Source organism: Ranitomeya imitator, chromosome 2 (assembly GCF_032444005.1).
Source record: "Ranitomeya imitator isolate aRanImi1 chromosome 2, aRanImi1.pri, whole genome shotgun sequence".
Taxonomy (NCBI): Eukaryota; Metazoa; Chordata; class Amphibia; order Anura; family Dendrobatidae; genus Ranitomeya; species Ranitomeya imitator.
In genome coordinates, this window is record NC_091283.1 from 181,634,331 (window position 1) to 181,655,066 (window position 20,736).

Genomic DNA, 20,736 nt, shown 5'->3' on the forward strand with positions numbered 1-20,736 from the left:
TCTATGAACACAACCTAATGGACACAGATAGGGTTGGACCTTATTGACACTGTGTCCATTGTTACATTATATCACGCAGCTCTGATGGGACAATGCTAAATCAGTGTGGACACCATATCACATGTGTCTGGTAAGGTACCCCTTGATAAACACTACCAGCTGCACATACCTAGCTAATATCTCCAGGAACTGTCCACCAGTCTCATGAGCTGTAAATTGCCATCCACTCCTTTCATGCGGGTCCTTCCTCTTTATAAGTATTTTGCCAGCATTACAGGTGCTGTAAGTTCCCTTGCTTTACTTCCCAGGTTGACCTGAGCTGAAAGTTTACTTTATTCCATTTGATAGGTAACAAAGCATCATCAGAGGAAAAAGACCCGCTCTCACTTCCCTTGGAAAGAAAAAGACCTACCCTCACTTCCTGAATTGCGAAAAAGACCCATCCCCACTTCCTATATTGAGAAAAAGACCCATCCCCACTTCCTATATTGAGAAAAAGACACCCCCCACTTCCTTTTTATAACGAGAAAGAGACCCGCCACCACTTACTTTATAATAATAATAATAATCTTTATTTTTATATAGCGCTAACATATTCCGCAGCGCTTTACACACATTATCATCTTTATAGAGAAAAAGACCTATTACAACTTATGCTAGGCAGAATAAAAAATCCCTCTCTTTTGAGAGAAAAAGACCCACCCCAACTTAATATGCAGAGAAAAAGACCCACAGAGAGAAATTATTCACCCCCACTAGCTATAAAAAAAAACCCTTCCCCCACTTATGCTAGAGAGAAAAAAAGCCCCACGTTTTAGAGAAAAAGACCCACCTACTATGGAAAGAAAAAAAAATGGTCCCACTTTTGAGTGAAAAAGACCCACCCCCACTTATTGTTGAGACAAAAAGACTTGCCTCCATTTACTTTGGAGAGAAAAAGACCAGCCCTCACTTACTATGAAGAGAAAAGACCAGCCCCCACTTACTGAGGAGAGAAAAAAACTGCTCCCACTTACTGTGGAGAAAAAAAGACCAGCCCCCACTTACTGTGCATAGAAAAGATTTGCCCCTACTTACTTTGGAAATAAAAGACCTGCCTCCACTTATTGTGGATAAAAAATACCACCGCCACTTACTGTGAAGAGAAAAAGACCCACCTCCACTAACTGTGGATACAAAAGACCAGCCCCACTTACTGTGGAGAGAAAAAGTCACACCCCCACATACTGTGCATAGAAAAGACCCATCCCCACTTACTGTGGAGAGAAATAGACCGACTCTCACTTACTGTGGAGAGAAATAGACCGACTCTCACTTACTGTGGATAGAAAATACCAGCTCCACTTGCTGTGGAGTGAAAAAGACCCACCCCCATTTTCTGTGGATAGAAAAGAACAGCCCCACTTACTGTGGAGAGAAAAAGACCCATGCCCACTTTCTGTGGAGAGAAAAAGACCCATGCCCACTTTCTGTGGAGAGAAAAAGACCCACCCACACTCTCTGTGGAGAGAAAAAAGACCCCCCCACACTCTCTGTGGAGAGAAAAAAGACCCACCCCCACTTACTGTGGATAGAAAACATCAACCCCCACTTACTGTGGAGAGAACAAGACCCACCCCCACTTACTGTGGATAGAAAACATCAACCCCCACTTACTGTGGAGAGAACAAGACCCACCCCCACTTACTGTGGCTAGATAACATCAACCCACACTTACTGTGGAGAGAAAAAGACCCATCCCTACTTTATGTGGAGAGAAATAGACCCACCCCCACTTACACTGGATAGAAAAGACCTGCCCCACTTACTCTGGAGAAAACAGAAAATGACAATGTTGTTGTTTTTCAGGACAATTCCAAAACGCCCACATAGAAGTCACTGAGAAGAAGCCGGGCAATGACGTGACCTTTACCGGAAAACTCAGAAGAGGCAATCACACCGCTCCAGCGACTCTCGTTGTGAGGTCCTTGAAGGACTCGACGGCACACACACACATGTCCAAATGTTGGCTGGTGAAACACACCGACATCGAGAAGATTCTACAGGGAAACTACCTCTCCTATGTGGCATCTGATCTCCAAGAGATGTGAAACCTCCTGCCGGATGTACTGGAACTGAACCTGATACTCATCTTTATATTTTGTCACGAATAAGGCCCCCTATATCCATTGGATCAAAGTCGGTTGAACCTGACGATTTTGGCCGGACCCCCGAATATCTTATGTGTATGTGGGCCTACTCCTGTTTCTCACCTGATAGATGATAATTGTGGGAAAAGAAGGATTGGACATATTGAATTTCATCTTGCCCATCTGCCATTATAGGTGTCTGACAGCAATTTACATCCCTCTCCCTGTTGAAAACATATGCATGCTCGACTAAGCTGAGCATTCAAACGGGGTGGGGGGGGGGGGTATACAGCCGATGGCGTTATGTGCATTCAGGCGATTTACTGTTGATTATTCACAGCGTACAGTGCAGACCAAAAGTTTGGACACACCTTCTCATTTAAATTTTTTTCTGTATTTTCATGGCTATGAAAATTGTACATTCACACTGAAGGCATCAAAACTATGAATTAACACATAGAAATTATATACTTAACAAAAGTGTGTGAAACAACTGAAAATATATCTTATATTCTAGTAACATAGTAACATAGTTAGTAAGGCCGAAAAAAGACATTTGTCCATCCAGTTCAGCCTATATTCCATCATAATAAATCCCCAGATCTACGTCCTTCTACAGAACCTAATAATTGTATGATACAATATTGTTCTGCTCCAGGAAGACATCCAGGCCTCTCTTGAACCCCTCGACTGAGTTCGCCATCACCACCTCCTCAGGCAAGCAATTCCAGATTCTCACTGCCCTAACAGTAAAGAATCCTCTTCTATGTTGGTGGAAAAACCTTCTCTCCTCCAGTCGCAAAGAATGCCCCCTTGTGCCCGTCACCTTCCTTGGTATAAACAGATCCTCAGCGAGATATTTGTATTGTTCCCTTATATACTTATACATGGTTATTAGATCGCCCCTCAGTCGTCTTTTTTCTAGACTAAATAATCCTAATTTCGCTAATCTATCTGGGTATTGTAGTTCTCCCATCCCCTTTATTAATTTTGTTGCCCTCCTTTGTACTCTCTCTAGTTCCATTATATCCTTCCTGAGCATCGGTGCCCAAAACTGGACACAGTACTCCATTTGCGGTCTAACTAGCGATTTGTATTCTAGGTTCTTCAAAGTAGCCACCTTTTGCGTTGATGACTGCTTTGCACACTCTTGGCATTCTCTTGATGAGCTTCAAGAGGTCGTCACCGGGAATGGTCTTTCAAAAATCTTGAAGGAGTTCCTAGAGATGCTTAGCACTTGTTGGCCCTTTTGCCTTCACTCTGCGGTCCAGCTCACCCCAAACCATCTCGATTGGGTTCAGGTCTGGTGACTGTGGAGGCCAGGTCATCTGGCGTAGCACCCCATCACTCTCCTTCTTGGTCAAATAACCCTTACACAGCCTGGAGGTGTGTTTGGGGTCATTGTCCTGTTGAAAAATAAATGATGGTCCAACTAAACACAAACCGGATGGAATAGCATGCCGCTGCAAGATGCTGTGGTAGCCATGCTGATTCAGTGTGCCTTCAATTTAAAATAAATCCCCAACAGTGTCACCAGCAAAGCACCCCCACACCATCACACCTCCTCCATGCTTCACGGTGGGAACCAGGCATGTAGAGTCCATCCGATCACCTTTTCTGCAACGCACAAAGACAAGGTGGTTGGAACCAAAGATCTCAAATTTGGACTCATCAGACCAAAGCACAGATTTCCACTGGTCTAATGTCCATTCCTTGTGTTCTTTAGCCCAAACAAGTCTCTTCTGCTTGTTGCCTGTCCTTAGCAGTGGCTTCCTAGCAGCTATTTTACCATGAAGGCCTGCTGCACAAAGTCTCCTCTTAACAGTTGTTGTAGAGATGTGTCTGCTGCTAGAACTCTGTGTGGCAGTGACCTGGTCTCTAATCTGAGCTACTGTTAACCTGCGATTTCTGAGGCTGGTGACTTGGATAAACTTATCCTCAGAAGCAGAAGTGACTCTTGGTCTTCCTTTCCTGGGGCGGTCCTCATGTGAGCCAGTTTCTTTGTAGTGCTTGATGGTTTTTGCCACTGTACTTGGGGACACTTTCAAAGTTTTCCCAATTTTTCGGACTGACTGACCTTCATTTCTTAAAGTAATGATGGCCACTCGTTTTTCTTTACTTTTTGTATTTGTATTATGGCAACAAAAAAATCAGCTAACAGTCTATTCAGTAGGACTATCAGCTGTGTATCCACCAGACTTCTGCACAACACAATTGATGGTCCCAACCCCATTTATAAGGCAAGAAATCCCACTTACTAAACCTGACAGGGCACACCTGTGAATTGGAACCCATTCCCGGTGACTATCTCTTGAAGCTCATCAAGAGAATGCCAAGAGTGTGCAAAGCAGTCATCAAAGCAAAAGGTGGCTACTTTGAAGAACCTAGAATAGAAGACATAATTTCAGTTGTTTCACACTTTTTTGTTAAGTATATAATTACACATGTGTTAATTCATAGTTTTGATGCCTTCAGTGTGAATATACAATTTTCATAGTCATAAAAATACAGAAAAATCTTTAAATGAGAAGGTGTGCCCAAACTTTTGGTCTGTACTGTATGTGCAGTTAATGTGCAGCAGAATCTGCAGGTAACACGCGCAGATGTTGCTGCAGATTTGGCGCAGATTTCACTCTTTTCATTACAAAGGTTGAAATCCTTGCTAATTCTGATCCAAAAATACAGCAACAAATAAATAAATAAATAAAAACTATTTCCAAGGGGATTCCGCACACAAAAAAACCAAATCGGGCAGATGACATAAAACTAAAACTCAACCACTTTTGCTGATGCTGCTGATTTTATGTTAAGTCCAGCAAATCTGCACCAATAAACAACATGTGAACCGAGACATAGAGCCAAATCACAAGTTGCGTTTTGGGGCTGATTTTTCTATAGACAAAATCCGTGCTGATTTTGCTTTGGATTTTGTTGCAGATTTGATGCGGATTTCCCCATTTTCCATTGTAAAATGCAAAATCTGTGCTGATTCCACATACAAAAAAACTGACATTCTGCAGATCTTTAAATCCACACCGCAGGTTAATTTCCACACTTGTGTTTTCTGCTTATCTGGTGCTGTGTTAGGTCGAATTCAGACGTCCATATATCGCGTCCCAGTACAGAGTGCGATGCACGGACCGACTGAGAGTCCTCATATCTGCCTACTGAACTGTAGAGGTCGGGTCAGGACACCCTCGTCCAGGCTGCACCCGGACCTTGCTATACGGACATCTGAATTCGGTCTTCCGTGGATTTTCTGTATGCTAATCTGTGAGGAAAATCCACACCAACCTGTGAGCCTACCTTTACCCTATAGCTAGGTTTACACACTGTGTATTTGGTGCTGATTTTAGACGCGGATTTTACTCACCTAAAATCCACAGCATCAGAACCAGTAAAGTGGATGAGTTTAAATTGAATCTCTTCCAAATGTCCCTTTTTGTGTGAAATCAGCACAAAAGCATTTTTTGGTGCAGAATCAACTCAGGTTTCACCATATGAAATTTGTTGCAAAATCCACATGTAACAGGTACGATTACGCTGGGGGAGAATGCCGTACCACGCAACATGGGAACTGAACCTATGATTGCTGATGTGATCAGCAACTCTGCTACATCGACAAACTCAGCTCTGCTCAATCACTACATACAGCGTCCCATAATCCAGAGAGTCTGATAATCTGACAATTGTTTCAAGGACAGAACTTTGTCTAAAGGACTGGCGTCTGACGACGTATTGGCAGGAGGATCCGCAAAGCCGCAGGATTTAGATAACTGTATCATAACACGAAAATGTCTATGTATATGAGAGAAGTGTTAATATGTATAAAATGTAAAGCAAAAGTATAATGAGAATGAATGAGGTCCTATACAGTACAGCAGTCGTCTCCAACCTCGGGAGGCTGCAGAACTACAACTCCCAGCATGACCTGATCCACAGATTTGGAGACCCGCTTCCATAAAGGAATGAGACCATTTTTGGGGGGAGGGTGGGGATGGGAAAATGCATCATAACTAGACCAACAAGTAAGTAAGTGAACCCTTCATTAAAAAATATATTTTTATTGTATAGACCAGGGGGCACAATCTGCGCCACTCCCAGTTGTTGGGGAACTACACGTCCCAGCATGTCTGTCATATAAGAAGTTGTAGTTGCACAGCAGGTGGAGTGCCGCAGGTTGCCACCCCTGATATAGACTCAAAAATGTGTTCCATATCTTAATAAAGCGAGTCCCACATTGTTGTGATGTCTTTCATGAACAGCAAGCGCTTCTTCCTATATACTGAGATAGTAATAGCAACAGTGACCCCTGCTGGTCACAAGAAGCTATAACCCATTCTGTGCCCAAATGAAATACACGTGCATCTCACAATATTAGAATATCATCAAAAAGTTAATTTATTTCAGCTCTTCAATACAAAAAGTGAAACTCCTATATTAGATAGAGTCATTACAAATAGTGATGAGCGAATATACTCGTTACTCGAGATTTCCCGAGCATGCTCGGCTGACCTCCGGGTATTCTTTAGTGCTCTGAGATTTAGTTTTCATTGCCGTAGCTGAATGATTTACATCTGTTAGCCAGCTTGATTACATGTGGGAATTCCCTAGCAACCAGGCAACCCCCACATGTACTTATGCTGGCTAAGGCCAGGATCACACACAGCAAGATACAGCCGAGTCTCGCAGGTTAAAACCAAGAGCTGAAGGCTGCTATTAAAGCAACCTGGGCTTCCATAACCCCTCAGCAGTGCCACAGGCTGATCACCTCCATGCCACGCCGCATTGATGCAGTAATTGATGCAAAAGGAGCCCAGACCAAGTACTGAGCGCATTTACTGAACATACATTTCAGTAGGCCAACATTTCGGATGTTAAAATCATTTTTTCAAGCTGGTGTCATAAAGTATTCTAATTTACTGAGATAATGACTTTTGGGTTTTATTGGCTGTAAGCCATAATCATCAACATTAACAGAAATAAACACTTGAAATAGATCACTCTGTTTGCAATGATTCTATATATCAGTTTCACTTTTTTGTATTGAAGAACTGAAATAATTCAACTTTTTGATGATATTCTAATTTTGTGAGGTGTGTGTGTGTGTGTATTATTTTACGGCAGGGTTGAAATAAACTTAAAGATGTAACTATACGGTAACGTACTTCTACTGATGGTTGTGACAGCGCAGATACCTACATACACCACCAGAGGGAGCTCACTGCATTCAAACTCTTACAGATCCCAATTTAATACTATCTGTATATGTTCATATGCAATGAGCTCCCCCTAGTGGTAACTGCAGGAAGTATGTGATGTATTGAATCCACATGAATAGAGATTCCCCTGCACAGGCGGTGTCTTGTGTCCCCTCTCCGTTGCTTCCCCTGCACAATAATTTTTAGAAACTACCATAATAGTAAATGGATAGTCAAACATGTCCATTCATTTTTTATTTCTTGTAGTTCTAAGACAGGACTCAGTTCTCGATGGAAATCCAAGAATAGATGTTGATTTACTATATATTCCCAATATGGAAATGTCCCTTTAAGGCTTTACAATATATGTTTTAAAAGATACAAACACCTTTTGAAAATATTTTTTTTATTTACATAAAATTCATGTATTTTGGGCTAAAATATTTTTTGTAATCAGGTTCCATTAAAAAAAATTGTATGTTTTGGCTTTTAAGACTTGATTTATGTTTTCTCATTAATGGCTGCAGAATGAGTTTACTGAGAATCTGTCAGCGAGCTCGTTCTGACACGGTGTTTCTCAGATACTTTATGAACACATGAAAATTCAGCTTTTGTTTAATGTGGATTGTATTCCTAAACCAGCTGAGTAGAGATCAATAAAAGACAGATAAGAAGATAAAGAAGAACCAGCTCACTGACAGAGTCTCAGTTAAATCATTCTGCGGCCAACAATGTGCAGTGAAACAAATAGCCTGTATAAGCCACATGGTGTGAAATGTTTAATAAAACCTAATTGCAAAAGGTCTTTTTAGCCCAGAATACAAGTATTCAATGTCCCTACAGCTCCCCCGCAGGAGAATTGAAGCATTACACAGTGCACATTGAAATCAGTGGTCCTTGTAACACGTGGACCTGTTTGGTCCTCCAGAGTGGGAGACGCTCTTTGTGGTCACTTTTCGCTCGCACCCTGATGTAAAAGTGGACGACCCCTTTAACTTTTTCTTGTGTGAATGTGATGCGGCCCCCTACGCCCTCCACTCCGTATGATCCTTACACCTCGGCTTCCTGCATTGTAACCTGAGGATCTCTGGGAGCGCAGCAGACATTCGCAGCATAAACACTGAGCGCCATTTTATTTTTCTTCCCTCTTTTCCAAGAACAGAGAAATCATTGACGACCGTGCAAGTGTCAGGTACAAGGTGGCCGACAAATAAATAAACATCCTACAATGTGGCCCCAATGTGGAAAAATGGGAAAAATGCAGAAGGTTCGGCATAACTACACCTCGCTGTATCCTCCGGGGTCCTCAGTGATTCTGATTGACCCTATATTCCTAAAACAAAAGGAACAGCTTTTTTTTTTACTAGCACCCTTTTATTTTTTGTGTGTGGGAATTAAGCCTTGTTTGTTCATGCTGGGCTTCCTGGTACATGAATATAATCCAGACCTGCAGTAACTAATGACACAAAGTCACAGGAGGATTAGTAAAAGCGGAGCAGAAGGGGCGACATTGGAAGAGACAAGGCAAATGGACATCAGTGCATCCAGCAGGGAAGGGAGATTTGTGCTCCAATCTCTCCAATAAATTAAACGCAAGATACAAAGAAAAAAAGAGCGTCAAGCTATAACTGGGGGACCACCACTAGAGTATTAACACAACTATACAAAATATTTTATTAGTCAACCAAAAAACAAACAAACACCACACTATTAAAAACACTTAAAAGCCAAATAAATCATAGGTTCCACATAAGGAACCACCCCCCTGGACAAGGAAATGATGGGAAACAATGTGCAAACAACTGAAGAATATATGTAAAAGATATATAATAGTATATAGACAGCAACAATAAAACTGTCATAAATACCGATGACAATAATCCGACTAGCAAAATATGACAAGTACATAAATTACATATTGAGACATGACACAGCTAGCAGAATAACTGGCACTAAACTTCAAGTGATGTGCAGACCATGTGTGAATAAATTCTAGCTACTAATCCACATTTTGAACATGATAAGATAGAGCAATATACATACAATTACATAAATCACACATGGAGATATGGCACAGATCACAGCATGGATGGCACTAGACTTCAAAATGATATATAAACCATGTACAAATAAATTCTAGCTACTAGTCGGCATTCTAAACATGACGGGACATAATATAGATATATGCTGAGCAACTAGAGTCAGACTAAGGCCGGCATCAAACTCAGCGTATAAAAATACGGTCCGTAATATATGGCTGTAATATGCAGAAAAGTCCCCAAAATAGTGGTCCGTATATCCTCCGTAGGCAGGGTGTGTCAGCGTATTTTGCACATGGCATCCTCCGTATGTAATCCGTATGGCATCCGTACTGCGAGATTTTCTCGCAGGCTTGCAAAACCGACATACGGATATACAAGGGATCCATGTGCTCAAAAAATAATAAAAACATATGTACTGTCTATATATATATATGTTAGTGAGATATATATATATATATATATTTATATATATATTAATATTTCATCCAGCGCGAGATAGCTTAAAAGCCGGTAATTAATTGCCGGCTTTTGCTATCTCCTTCCAAAACCCGACATGATATGAGACATGGTTTACATACAGTAAACATTTGCATATTCCACACTACTAATGTTAGTAGTGTGTATGTGCAAAATTTGGGCGCTCTAGCTATTAAATTAAAGGGTTAAATGGCGGAAAAAATTGGCGTGGGCACCAGAGTAGTAAAGCCAGTGACTGAGGGCAGATATTAATAGCCTGGAGAGGGTCCAGGGTCGTGGGACATGACAGATCATTGGTAGGTATGTATATTGTTGGTTTATTATTTTTTCTTTGTTACAGAGCGAGGGTCTTCAGGTGGATTACCAGGATAATAAAATATTCAAACAACCTGTGTTTTTATTTCATTAAAAGACTTTTTAATAATGTGTTTGTGTTTTTTTTTAACCATTTCAGACTATTGGATTAATAATGGATAGGTGTCATCATTGACGCCTCTCCATTATTAATCTTGCTTAATGTAACCTTACAATAGCAAGGTGACATTAACCCTTCATTACCCCATATCCCACCGCTACACGGGAATGGGAAGAGAGTGGCCAAGTGCCAGAATAGGCGCATCTTCCAGATGTGCCTTTTCTGGGGTGGCTGGGGGCAGATGTTTTTAGCCAGGGGGGCCCAATAACCATGGACCCTCTCCAGGCTATTAATATCTGCCCTCATTCACTGGCTTTACTACTCTGGCGGAGAAAATTGCGCGGGAGCCCACACCAATTTTTTCCGCCATTTAACCCTTTAATTTAATAGCTAGAGCGCCCAAATTTTGCACATACACACTACTAACATTAGTAGTGTGGAATATGCAAAAAAAATGGGAATATGACATGGTTTACTGTATGTAACCATGTCTCATATCATGTCGGGTTTGTGAAGGAGATAGCAAAAGCCGTCAATTGAATTACCGGCTTTTAAGCTATCTAGCGCTGTATGAAATATTAATATATATACATATATGTGTCTCACTGACATATATATATATATATACCCCTATTCTATGTGTACACATTTATTCTACCTATTCTATTGTAAGCTGTCAGTGTGATTTTACTGTACACCGCACTGAATTGCCGGCTTTTCCAACACCGCTGCGTATTTCTCGCAAGTCACACTGCTGGTCCGTGTGTAATCCGTATTTTTCTGGCCCCCATAGACTTTCATTGGCGATTTTTTTGCGCAATACGGTGACAAACGCAGCATGCTGCGATTTTCTACAGCCGTAGAAGCCCGTATAATACGGATTAGTAAAATACGGCTGATAGGAGCTGGGGCATAGAGAAGCATTGTACCATATGCAATCTGTATTTTCAGCACCTCTCATACGTCCGTGAAACACGGTAGTGTGACACCGGCCTAAGGCTGCCATCACACTAGCAGTATTTGGTCAGTATTTTACATCAGTATTTGTAGCCAAAACCAGGAGTGGAACAAATAGAGGAAAAGTATAATAGAAACATATGAACTATTTCTGTATTTATCACCCACCCCTGGTTTTGGCTACAAATACTGATGTAAAATACTGACCAAATACTGCTAGTGTGACGGCAGCCTAAAGGTACCGTTACACTCAGCGACGCTGCAGCGATATAGACAACAAGCCGATCTCTGGAGCGTCGCTGTTTAGGTCGCTGTAGAGACATCAAACACAGCAGCTCCAGAATGATGCAGGAGCGATCCTGTGACGTAACGGCGCCTCACTTATCGTTCTCGCTGGTTGTTAGCTCCATGTAAAACATTGCTGGCATCGTTGCTTTTGCTGTCAAACATGACGATACACGCCGACCTGACGACGAAATAAAGTTCTGGACTTCTAGCTCCGACCAGCGATGTCATAGCGGGATCCTGATCGCTGCTGCGTGTCAAACACAACGAGATCGCTATCCAGGACGCTGCAACGTCACGGATCGTTGTCGTTCTCGTTGTAAAGTTGCTGAGTGTGAAGGTACCTTAAGTCAACTGTTCCCTAGGAATGTAACAATAAGAACAATGTACAGCCCACTAGAAATGCCCAGAGACTATATAGTACACTTATACATAGAAAAGTGTGCCTAAAAAATACATCAATGACACGGTCAAATAAGTATATAAGTAGAATTACTGCGCATGCGTACCATACTCCGCCCGTGGAGGAGGCAGAGATGACTAGGAGGAGTAATGAAGGGCCTCTTGAATGGGGAAAACTACGCATGCGTACATTAAATATATAATAGAACATTTCTTCATTAAGTCCCTTTGGAACTGTGCTCCGTAAATTGAAGGTCCATGGTATGGTACGCACGCATGCGCAGTAATGACCTTTTCAGCCATCTTTCTACTCCACCATGTAACCTTGTATTCCTGAACTTAGCGTTCGCGCATGCGCGGTGACGTCGTTTGTGGCCATCTTGGTACTCCCCTGCTTGCATCCACTTCCGGCGTCTGGAAAACCGCCAGCATGTCTGCCGTCTCTCGCCACCATGCCGTTTTTTCCACAGCTGATGTGGATCCGGGAGCGGGGAGTATGGAGCGGCGCTGGCCACTGACTGCGGGGAGTGGAGCACCGGGGACACTGACTGCGGGGAGCGGAGTGGCCATTTTCTTCTGGACTGTGCCTGTCGCTGATTGGTCGTGGCTGTTTTGCGGCGACCAATCAGCGACTTGGATTTCCATGATAGACAGCGGCCACGACCAATGAATATCCGTGACAGAAGGACAGACAGACAGACGGAAGTACCCCTTAGACAATTATGTATATAGATGTCCCGTCATGTTTAGAATGCCGACTAGTAGCTAGAATTTATTTGTACATGGTTTATATATCATTTTGAAGTCTAGTGCCATCCATGCTGTGATCTGTGCCATATCTCCATGTGTGATTTATGTAATTGTATGTATATTGCTCTATCTTATCATGTTCAAAATGTGGATTAGTAGCTAGAATTTATTCACACATGGTCTGCACATCACTTGAAGTTTAGTGCCAGTTATTCTGCTAGCTGTGTCATGTCTCAATATGTAATTTATGTACTTGTCATATTTTGCTAGTCGGATTATTGTCATCGGTATTTATGACAGTTTTATTGTTGCTGTCTATATACTATTATATATCTTTTACATATATTCTTCAGTTGTTTGCACATTGTTTCCCATCATTTCCATGTCCAGGGGGGTGGTTCCTTATGTGGAACCCATGATTTATTTGGCTTTTAAGTGTTTTTAATAGTGTGGTGTTTGTTTGTTTTTTGGTTGACTAATAAAATATTTTGTATAGTTATGTTAATACTCTAGTGGTGGTCCCCTATTTATAGCTTGACGCTCTTTTTTTCTTTGTATCTTGCATCCCATTTATGTCTTTCTTTGGGTTGACCCCCTGTTTTTCGGTATTACTATTATGCCTTGATGGTGCCCTCCACTTCCTTTTTTGTTCATCGAATAAATTAAACAGCGCCACTCCTGTTCACAGGCTCGGTCTGGTATTACAGTTCAAGACCATTGAAATAAATGAGGCTAAGCTGCAATACCAGATCAGTCCATGGAGGAGAGTGGCGCTGTTTCTGTAAACATTTTGCAGACCCTTTTTTTTCTAATCTCAGATGTGTTTAACTATTTCTTTTCCAAGATGCAAAAACCTTTTCTAGATGAAGCAATGAGGTTTCTGAGCTGGGTGGGGCTGGAAGTGCATTAATTGATGGGATGGAAGCAGGTGCCGGGATCAATGCTCCTGTGTGGATCAGTACAGAGGAGGTAATGCAATGTTTGGGGACTGAACTCACATTTTGCAAATGTACTGAAGTTTGATTTCTTAGATTTTTGTTTTTCTCTCTCCTTTTGTTAAAAATTAAATGTATGGTCAGAATAGGCTGGGTATATAAGCATTCTGGGGAGTTGCACGGTGACCAGTTTATTAGGGCGCCCCCGGCCCTTCCATCTAACAAGCCGCTTCCCACTATCTTGCAATGTCTGGGAGAATCCCCCAAAAATGGTGACACCTTGCTCCGGTAAGGTGATGGTCACAGTTTTTTTTAATGCTTAAACAAAACTTGGAGTTCTCCCAAGTGCAAACTGCTCTAGGAAATGTTCACTGATTTTTGGACTTTTTCTTTTCTTGAGTAGTGTTGGAAAAGTTGTGTGTGTGAGACACTTTTTTTTTTTTTCAAAACCCCAGGTGTTTTTATCTTCATTTTTTTGAGCATTTCCCCCCCCAAAAAAAAAATTTTTCAAGCAGCAAAACCTTAAGGGTATGTACACATGTTGCAGATTTGACTGGAATTTTCTGTGCAGATTCTGAATTTCTTGTCAGAAAACGCAGGCCAGAATCTGCGCCTTTTTTTGGTATGTGCACACGTTGCAGATTGTTGTGCGGATTTCTTCCTTTTTTTACCCCTGCAGATTTCTATTATGCAGTGGGTGCAGAAACGAAGCAGATCTGCACAAAGAATTGACATGGTCCTTTTTTGAATCTGCTGTGTTTTCCATGCAGATTATACTGCACCATAAGCACAGCATTTCTTTTTGCCATTGATTTACATTGTACTGTAAATCACTTGCGGATCTGCAGCGTTTCTGCACCTCAAAAAACGCTGCGGATCCGCAGGAAATCCGCAACGTGTATGCAGCGCCCCAGAGTCCTGGTCGTTGCAGTAATGTCGCTCTGCCGCTAAGGGGAGTGATGTTATGTCTGATTGCACTAAAGGAGTTCACCTGACCAGGTATCACAGTCACACATTACACTTCACACTCCGGCCACCAAGGGGAGCAAAAGGCACTATGTATTAGGCCACTCCTCACACTGGTAAAACTGGGGGTTGGATAGGAAGTTAGAACAGAACGCAGCCTGGGAGAGTCCAGGGAGGACTTGTCAGGGGTGGGTTCCTGACAGGGGCCTAGCAGAAAGAGTAGAAGGTGACGGAACCGCGCCTGCACTACCTTGTGGCGGTATCCTTAGAAAGGACACGAAGAGAAGGATATTGTGGAAAGTGAGAAACGAGATCAAAGCACAGAGGAGAGCCAGTAGGAGTCGTGCCCCGAGAACGGCAACATCCTACTGAGGCGCGTAGCCGGTGACTGGAACACCGAGGAAGTAACTGACTCTATGCCTTACTTCAAATACCGCAGGACAGTTGCTTATAGGTTGGCTGTCTACCATACATGACCTAAGCAGACATAGGGGGCAAGCGTGGAGAGGGGCGTCTCTAGGGTCCCGGAATAGCTCCGAGCCTTCCCGTCAAACGGGTGCGTCCTATCCAGATAAACTTGGGGGACAGAGAGAGAGAAAAAGAAAGAACAAAAACCGAAGGTGTGAGGACTATCCCGAATGCTCAGCAGGGAAGGACTACAACACACAGGTGCTAGTGGTAGGCACTGATTTCCACCTGCAAAGGAAACTCTGGATGTGCCTTCAGACCGGCCGGTCTCAGCCAGCCCTGTTAGCAGTGCTCTGGATTGAGTATCCCGAAGTCTTCAGTAAAAGGTAAAGCGACTGCAACCCTGTGTCCTCGCTATTGACTGCGCCTCACACCATCGCCACCTACACTACTGGGAAGCCCTGGGGATATACTTCACCTAAGGGAAGGTAAACCATCTAGCTGCCATCACATCACCCCAGTGGACCCCGAGCAGCGTCGGTCGACCTGACCGATTACTGCAGGTGGCGTCACGAAACCTTAGCCGACTTTCATCACCCCTTTTATTGGACGCCCCTTAGCAGGGTCACGGACCGGGTCCAGCCACCGTGACAACCTAAGAACTGAGACAGAGAGGACCGGTACCGAGTAACCCGCGGCCCTGCATCTGGGGGCGCTCCATGTACACATACCCTTAGAGTAGCTGTTATTAAAATGGGTGGTGTGGAGGGGGACATGATAAAAACAGAAAGGGCTGGTGGGATAGCAAAGCGTTTGGCTCAAGAAGGGGGGGAACACACAGAGTAAGCCCCCAACCAAGGTAATTACTGTGCTCCACCATCGTAAACATAATCATAGTGTTGTTGCCCCATTGTGTAAGGGGGCAGGAGGGAACTCTTGGCAGTACTACTGGGCGGGGGGAGAGGAGACTCAGGGTGGCGGTACTACTGTGCAGGGGAGAGGAGACTGGGGTGGCAGTACTACTGTGCGGCGGGAGAGAGGAGATTTTGGGGTGGCAGTACTACTGTGTGTGGGGGAGGAGAGAGGAGACTCGAAGTGGCAGTACTGTGCGGGGATGAGACTCGGGATAGTACTACTGTGCGGGGGAGGAGAGGAGACAGGTGGCGATACTACTGCGTGGAGGGGAGACTCGGGGTAGTGGTACTACTGTGTGTAGGGGGTGAGAGGAGACTCGGGGATGCAGTACTATTGTGCGGGGGTGGGGACGGGAGGAGAGGCGTAGCTAGGGTTTTGGTTCAGGGGGGGCGAAACTTCTGAGTGAACCCCTAACCAGGTAACCTTCATCACAACTTGGTGACGCACCTTATGGAGGAGAGCCTCAGCAGATGACCGCACTGTTACTCAAGATAATCTACTATATAATTGTCTAAGGGTCACTTCCGTCCGTCTGTCTGTCTGTCTGTCACGGATATTCATTGGTCGCGGTCTCTGTCTGTCCTGGAAATCCAAGTTGCTGATTGGTCGCGGCAAAACAGCCACGACCAATCAGCGACGGGCACAGACCGGAAGAAAATGGCCGCTCCATACTCCCCGCAGTCAGTGTCCCTGGCGCCGCTCCATACTCCCCGCGGCGCAGTCGGTGTCCCCGGCGCCGCTCCATACTCCCCGCGGCGCAAGAGTCCCCGGCACCCGCTCCATACTCCCCGCTCTATACTCCCCGCGGCGCAGTCAGTATCCCCGGCGCCCGCTCCATACTCCCCGCTCCATACTCCCCGCGGTGCAGTCAGTATCCCTGGCGCCCGCTCCACACTCCCCGCGGTGCAGTCAGTATCCCCGGCGCGTGCTCCTTACTCCCCGCAGTTAGTGTCCCCGACGCCCGCTCCATACTCTCCTCCGGTCACCGCTCACACAGGGTTAAGGCCAGCAGTAACGGACCGCGTTATGCCGCGGGTAACGCACTCCGTAACCGCTGCTATTAACCCTGTGTGACCAAGTTTTTACTATTGATGCTGCCTATGCAGCATCAATAGTAAAAAGAAGTAATGTTAAAAATAATTTAAAAAAAAACAAAAAACCTGCTATACTCACCTTCCGCCGTCGGACGATGCGCTCGCGCCGGCCGCCATCTTCCGTTCCCAGAGATGCATTGCGAACTTACCCAGAAGACTTGGCGGTCTCGCGAGACCGCTAAGTCATCTGGGTAAGTTCGCAATGCATCTCTGGGAACGGAAGATGGCGGCCGCATCGCACAGCTTCGCTGGATCCCAGGGGTGAGTATACAACTACTTTTTATTTTAATTATTTTTTTTATCAGGGATATGGTGCACACACTGCTAAATATTGCGTGGGCAGTTTTATATACCTACGTGTCTGGGCAATATACTACGTGGCTTTGTGCTGAATACTACGTGGCTTTGTGCTGACTACTACGTCGCTGGGCAATATACTACGTGGACATGCATATTCTGGAATACCCGATGCGTTAGAATCGGGCCACCATCTAGTCTCTATATAACGACCAATATGGATATTACCGCCATATGGTCAGTGGTAGATACCAGCCCTACAGAACATCAGAACATATAAGAGATAACAGCATGGTTACAGATAATGTCTTACCGCTGACATCCTTTCTGATGGAATCATTTATTTTTCCCGTCTTTTCCATCTGGCCCAGACCGACATGACAACTTCTTCCAGCAACGACTCACCTGCAGAGAATACAATAAAGACACATTTAACTTCATATTCCAGCCATTAACCTCTATTCCTAACCTGCACAAACTCCTCATCCTGCTGATACCCCAATACTGAGCCGCTGCTGGCGTATGTGTCCCTATTACTGCCCCTGATACCCCAATACTGAGCCGCTGCTACCGTATGTGACCCTATTACTGCACCTGATACCCCAATACTGAGCCGCTGCTGCCGTATGTGTCCCTATTACTGCCCCTGACACCCCAATACTGAGCCTCTGCTGCTGTGTCCCTATTACTGCACCTGATACCCCAATACTGAGCTGCTGCTGCCGTATGTGTCCCTATTACTGCACCTGATACGACAGCAGCCGCTCAGTATTGGGGTATCAGGTGCAGTAATAGGGACACATACGGCAGCAGCAGCTCAGTATTGGGGTATCAGGTGCAGTAATAGGGACACATACGACAGCAGCCGCTCAGTATTGGGGTATGTGTCCCTATTACTGCACCTGATACCCCAATACTGAGCCGCTGCTGCCGTATGTGTCCCTATTATTGCACCTGATACCCCAATACTGAGCTGCTGCTGCCGTATGTGTCCCTATTACTGCACCTGATACCCCAATACTGAGCCGCTGCTGCCGTTTGTGTCCCTATTACTGCACCTGATACCCCAATACTGAGCTGCTGCTGCCGTATCTGACCCTATTACTGCACCTGCTGTGTGGTTCTCTGTGCCCTCTAAATTCTAAAGCACCCCTTTATAATATAGTAATACTGGGTGCAAGTGCCCTAGAAAACAGTGCCCATATTTTGCCCCCTAGAAAGTAATCTTGCCCTGTGTGCCCATTTGATAGCCACAGTAACCTGAGTTCCCCTATAACAATAAATGCCCACTTTACATTTAATAATGTCCTGAGTCTCCCCCCTGTACAGCTCCCCTTTACATGGCATGATGCTCTCTTATACACAGTATAATGCCCCCTCACTGTGTAGTACCACCCACACAGTATACTGACCCCTTAGTAGACCCCAAACTGTTTAATGGCTCCAACAATGTATAATGACCCCACACTGTAATCTCCATACTGTATGATGGCCCCCTAAATAGCCTCCATATACAGTAGCATAATGCACCAAATAGTTCACAATATAGTATAATGCACTACCCATAGGCAGACCCTGTAATAAGGCAGCACCCCCATAGTCAGACTCTGTAATAAAGCAGCAACCCTATAGGCAGACCCTGTAATATAGGCGGACCCTGTAATAAGGCAGCCCCCATAGTCAGACCCTGTAATATAGGCAGACCCTGTAATGAGGCAGCACCCCTATAGTCAGACCCTGTAATGAGGCAGCACCCCCATAGTCAGACCCTGTAATAAGGCAGCACCCCCATAGTCAGACCCTGTAATAAGGCAGCACCCCCATAGTCAGACCCTGTAATAAGGCAGCACCCCCATAGTCAGACCCTGTAATAAGGCAGCACCCCCATAGTCAGACCCTGTAATAAGGCAGCACCCCCATAGTCAGACCCTGTAATAAGGCAGCACCCCCATAGTCAGACCCTGTAATAAGGCAGCACCCCCATAGTCAGACCCTGTAATAAGGCAGCACCCCCATAGTCAGACCCTGTAATAAGGCAGCACCCCCATAGTCAGACCCTGTAATAAGGCAGCACCCCCATAGTCAGACCCTGTAATAAGGCAGCACCCCCATAGTCAGACCCTGTAATGAGGCAGCACCCTGATAGGCAGACCCTGTAAAAAGGCAGCAGCACCCATTAAAAAAAAAAACAACTCGCCTCTCTTCTTCCTGGTTCCTGTGCTGCTCCGCTGATCTCCTGACAGCGGGCGCTAGGCAGTGACGTCATCGCGCCCGCTGTCAGTTTTGGCGACGTCGGACGCCGACACTGACAGGGGGATGATGGGAGGAGGAGCGCAGCGCTCCTTCTCCAATCAATGCGATCAGCTGTATCTGCTAAATGCTGGTACAGCTGATCATCCGATGACGGCGAGGGGCCAACTGCTGGCATCGGGCCCTCCTCCTGCTCAGGGGCCCCATAGCGGCTTGGCGGAAGAGCGGGGAGATCGATTCTCCCTGCTCTGCTGCAGAATGTAACTGTATCGACGCGCACAGCAGAGCGCTGGGTGACAACCCCCTCTGCCCCCCGGTAGCTACGCTACTGGACGGGAGACTCTGTGGCAGTAGTACTGAGTCATCCCACCCCACCATGCCCACACTTTTTTTTTTTTCTGGTGATAATTCATCAATGTTAAATCCAACACATGTGAAAGGCCCTAGGTCTTCCGCTCTACCTGCCGAATTACCATCCATGCCATCACGTATGGGAATCACCTGCTGCATGGATCTGTTCACACTTGCATATTGTTGTGTAAGTCATGAAGCAATAATACAGGGGAATACCATGGCCTATAATCCAGCTGCATTACCTGAACCTTTTGGTGCTGCTTCTCCCAATGCTTCACCTCTGTGGTTGCAGCTTATAATCACCTCACAAGCTTCTGTCATCTGAGAGTCCATGGCCGGCTGCAGTGTTCCCACTTCCCTACTGCTATTATCTGCCCTCGCTCTGTGGAGCACCAGATCTGATCCAGACCCCAGTGCCATAGAGAAGGGGAGGACACAGCTACAACTGCTGCAGAACTTCGCTCAACATCCCCGCTATGGAGACTGCTGGCGACGAGCTCTGCGGAAAGTGGATGTGGGATGCAAGGAACTCAATGAGGAGGAGCAGAGCAGAATAGCTCTGGCCTTCACCCACTGTCACTTGGAGAGGTTAGTTTTAGTTTCTTTTACCTGCTGGTATAAGTTAATCTTATGCCGCATATAATTGGGAATAATCTGTAAAGGTGTGGCATGTGTCCTCTACAGGTCGGGGCGAGCGTTCCCCATCTGTACAGAGCGGAGCACGGTGCAGGAATGTACACGCAATATGGATACTGCGGCATTTAATGCGTACACGGAGTTCTTCACCCACACACACAGCATCTGCTACTACCTGCAGAATGAGCTGTGGCAGGAGAGGACCCAGGACATCATCCTCAGG

The 20,736-nt window shown here is 45.0% G+C and overlaps 1 protein-coding gene across 1 annotated transcript in view; it reads left to right on the top strand.

The window, feature by feature from the left end:
* Nucleotides 1–2,395, top strand: part of ITIH6 (inter-alpha-trypsin inhibitor heavy chain family member 6) — an 84,247-nt gene extending 81,852 nt beyond the window's left edge. Inside the window, exon 14 of the mRNA XM_069748191.1 lies at nt 1,849–2,395. Within this exon, the coding sequence (XP_069604292.1) occupies nt 1,849–2,090 (242 nt within the window). The 3' untranslated portion in view covers nt 2,091–2,395. The remainder of the gene's footprint in view (nt 1–1,848) is intronic.
* Nucleotides 2,396–20,736: the final 18,341 nt, after the last annotated feature.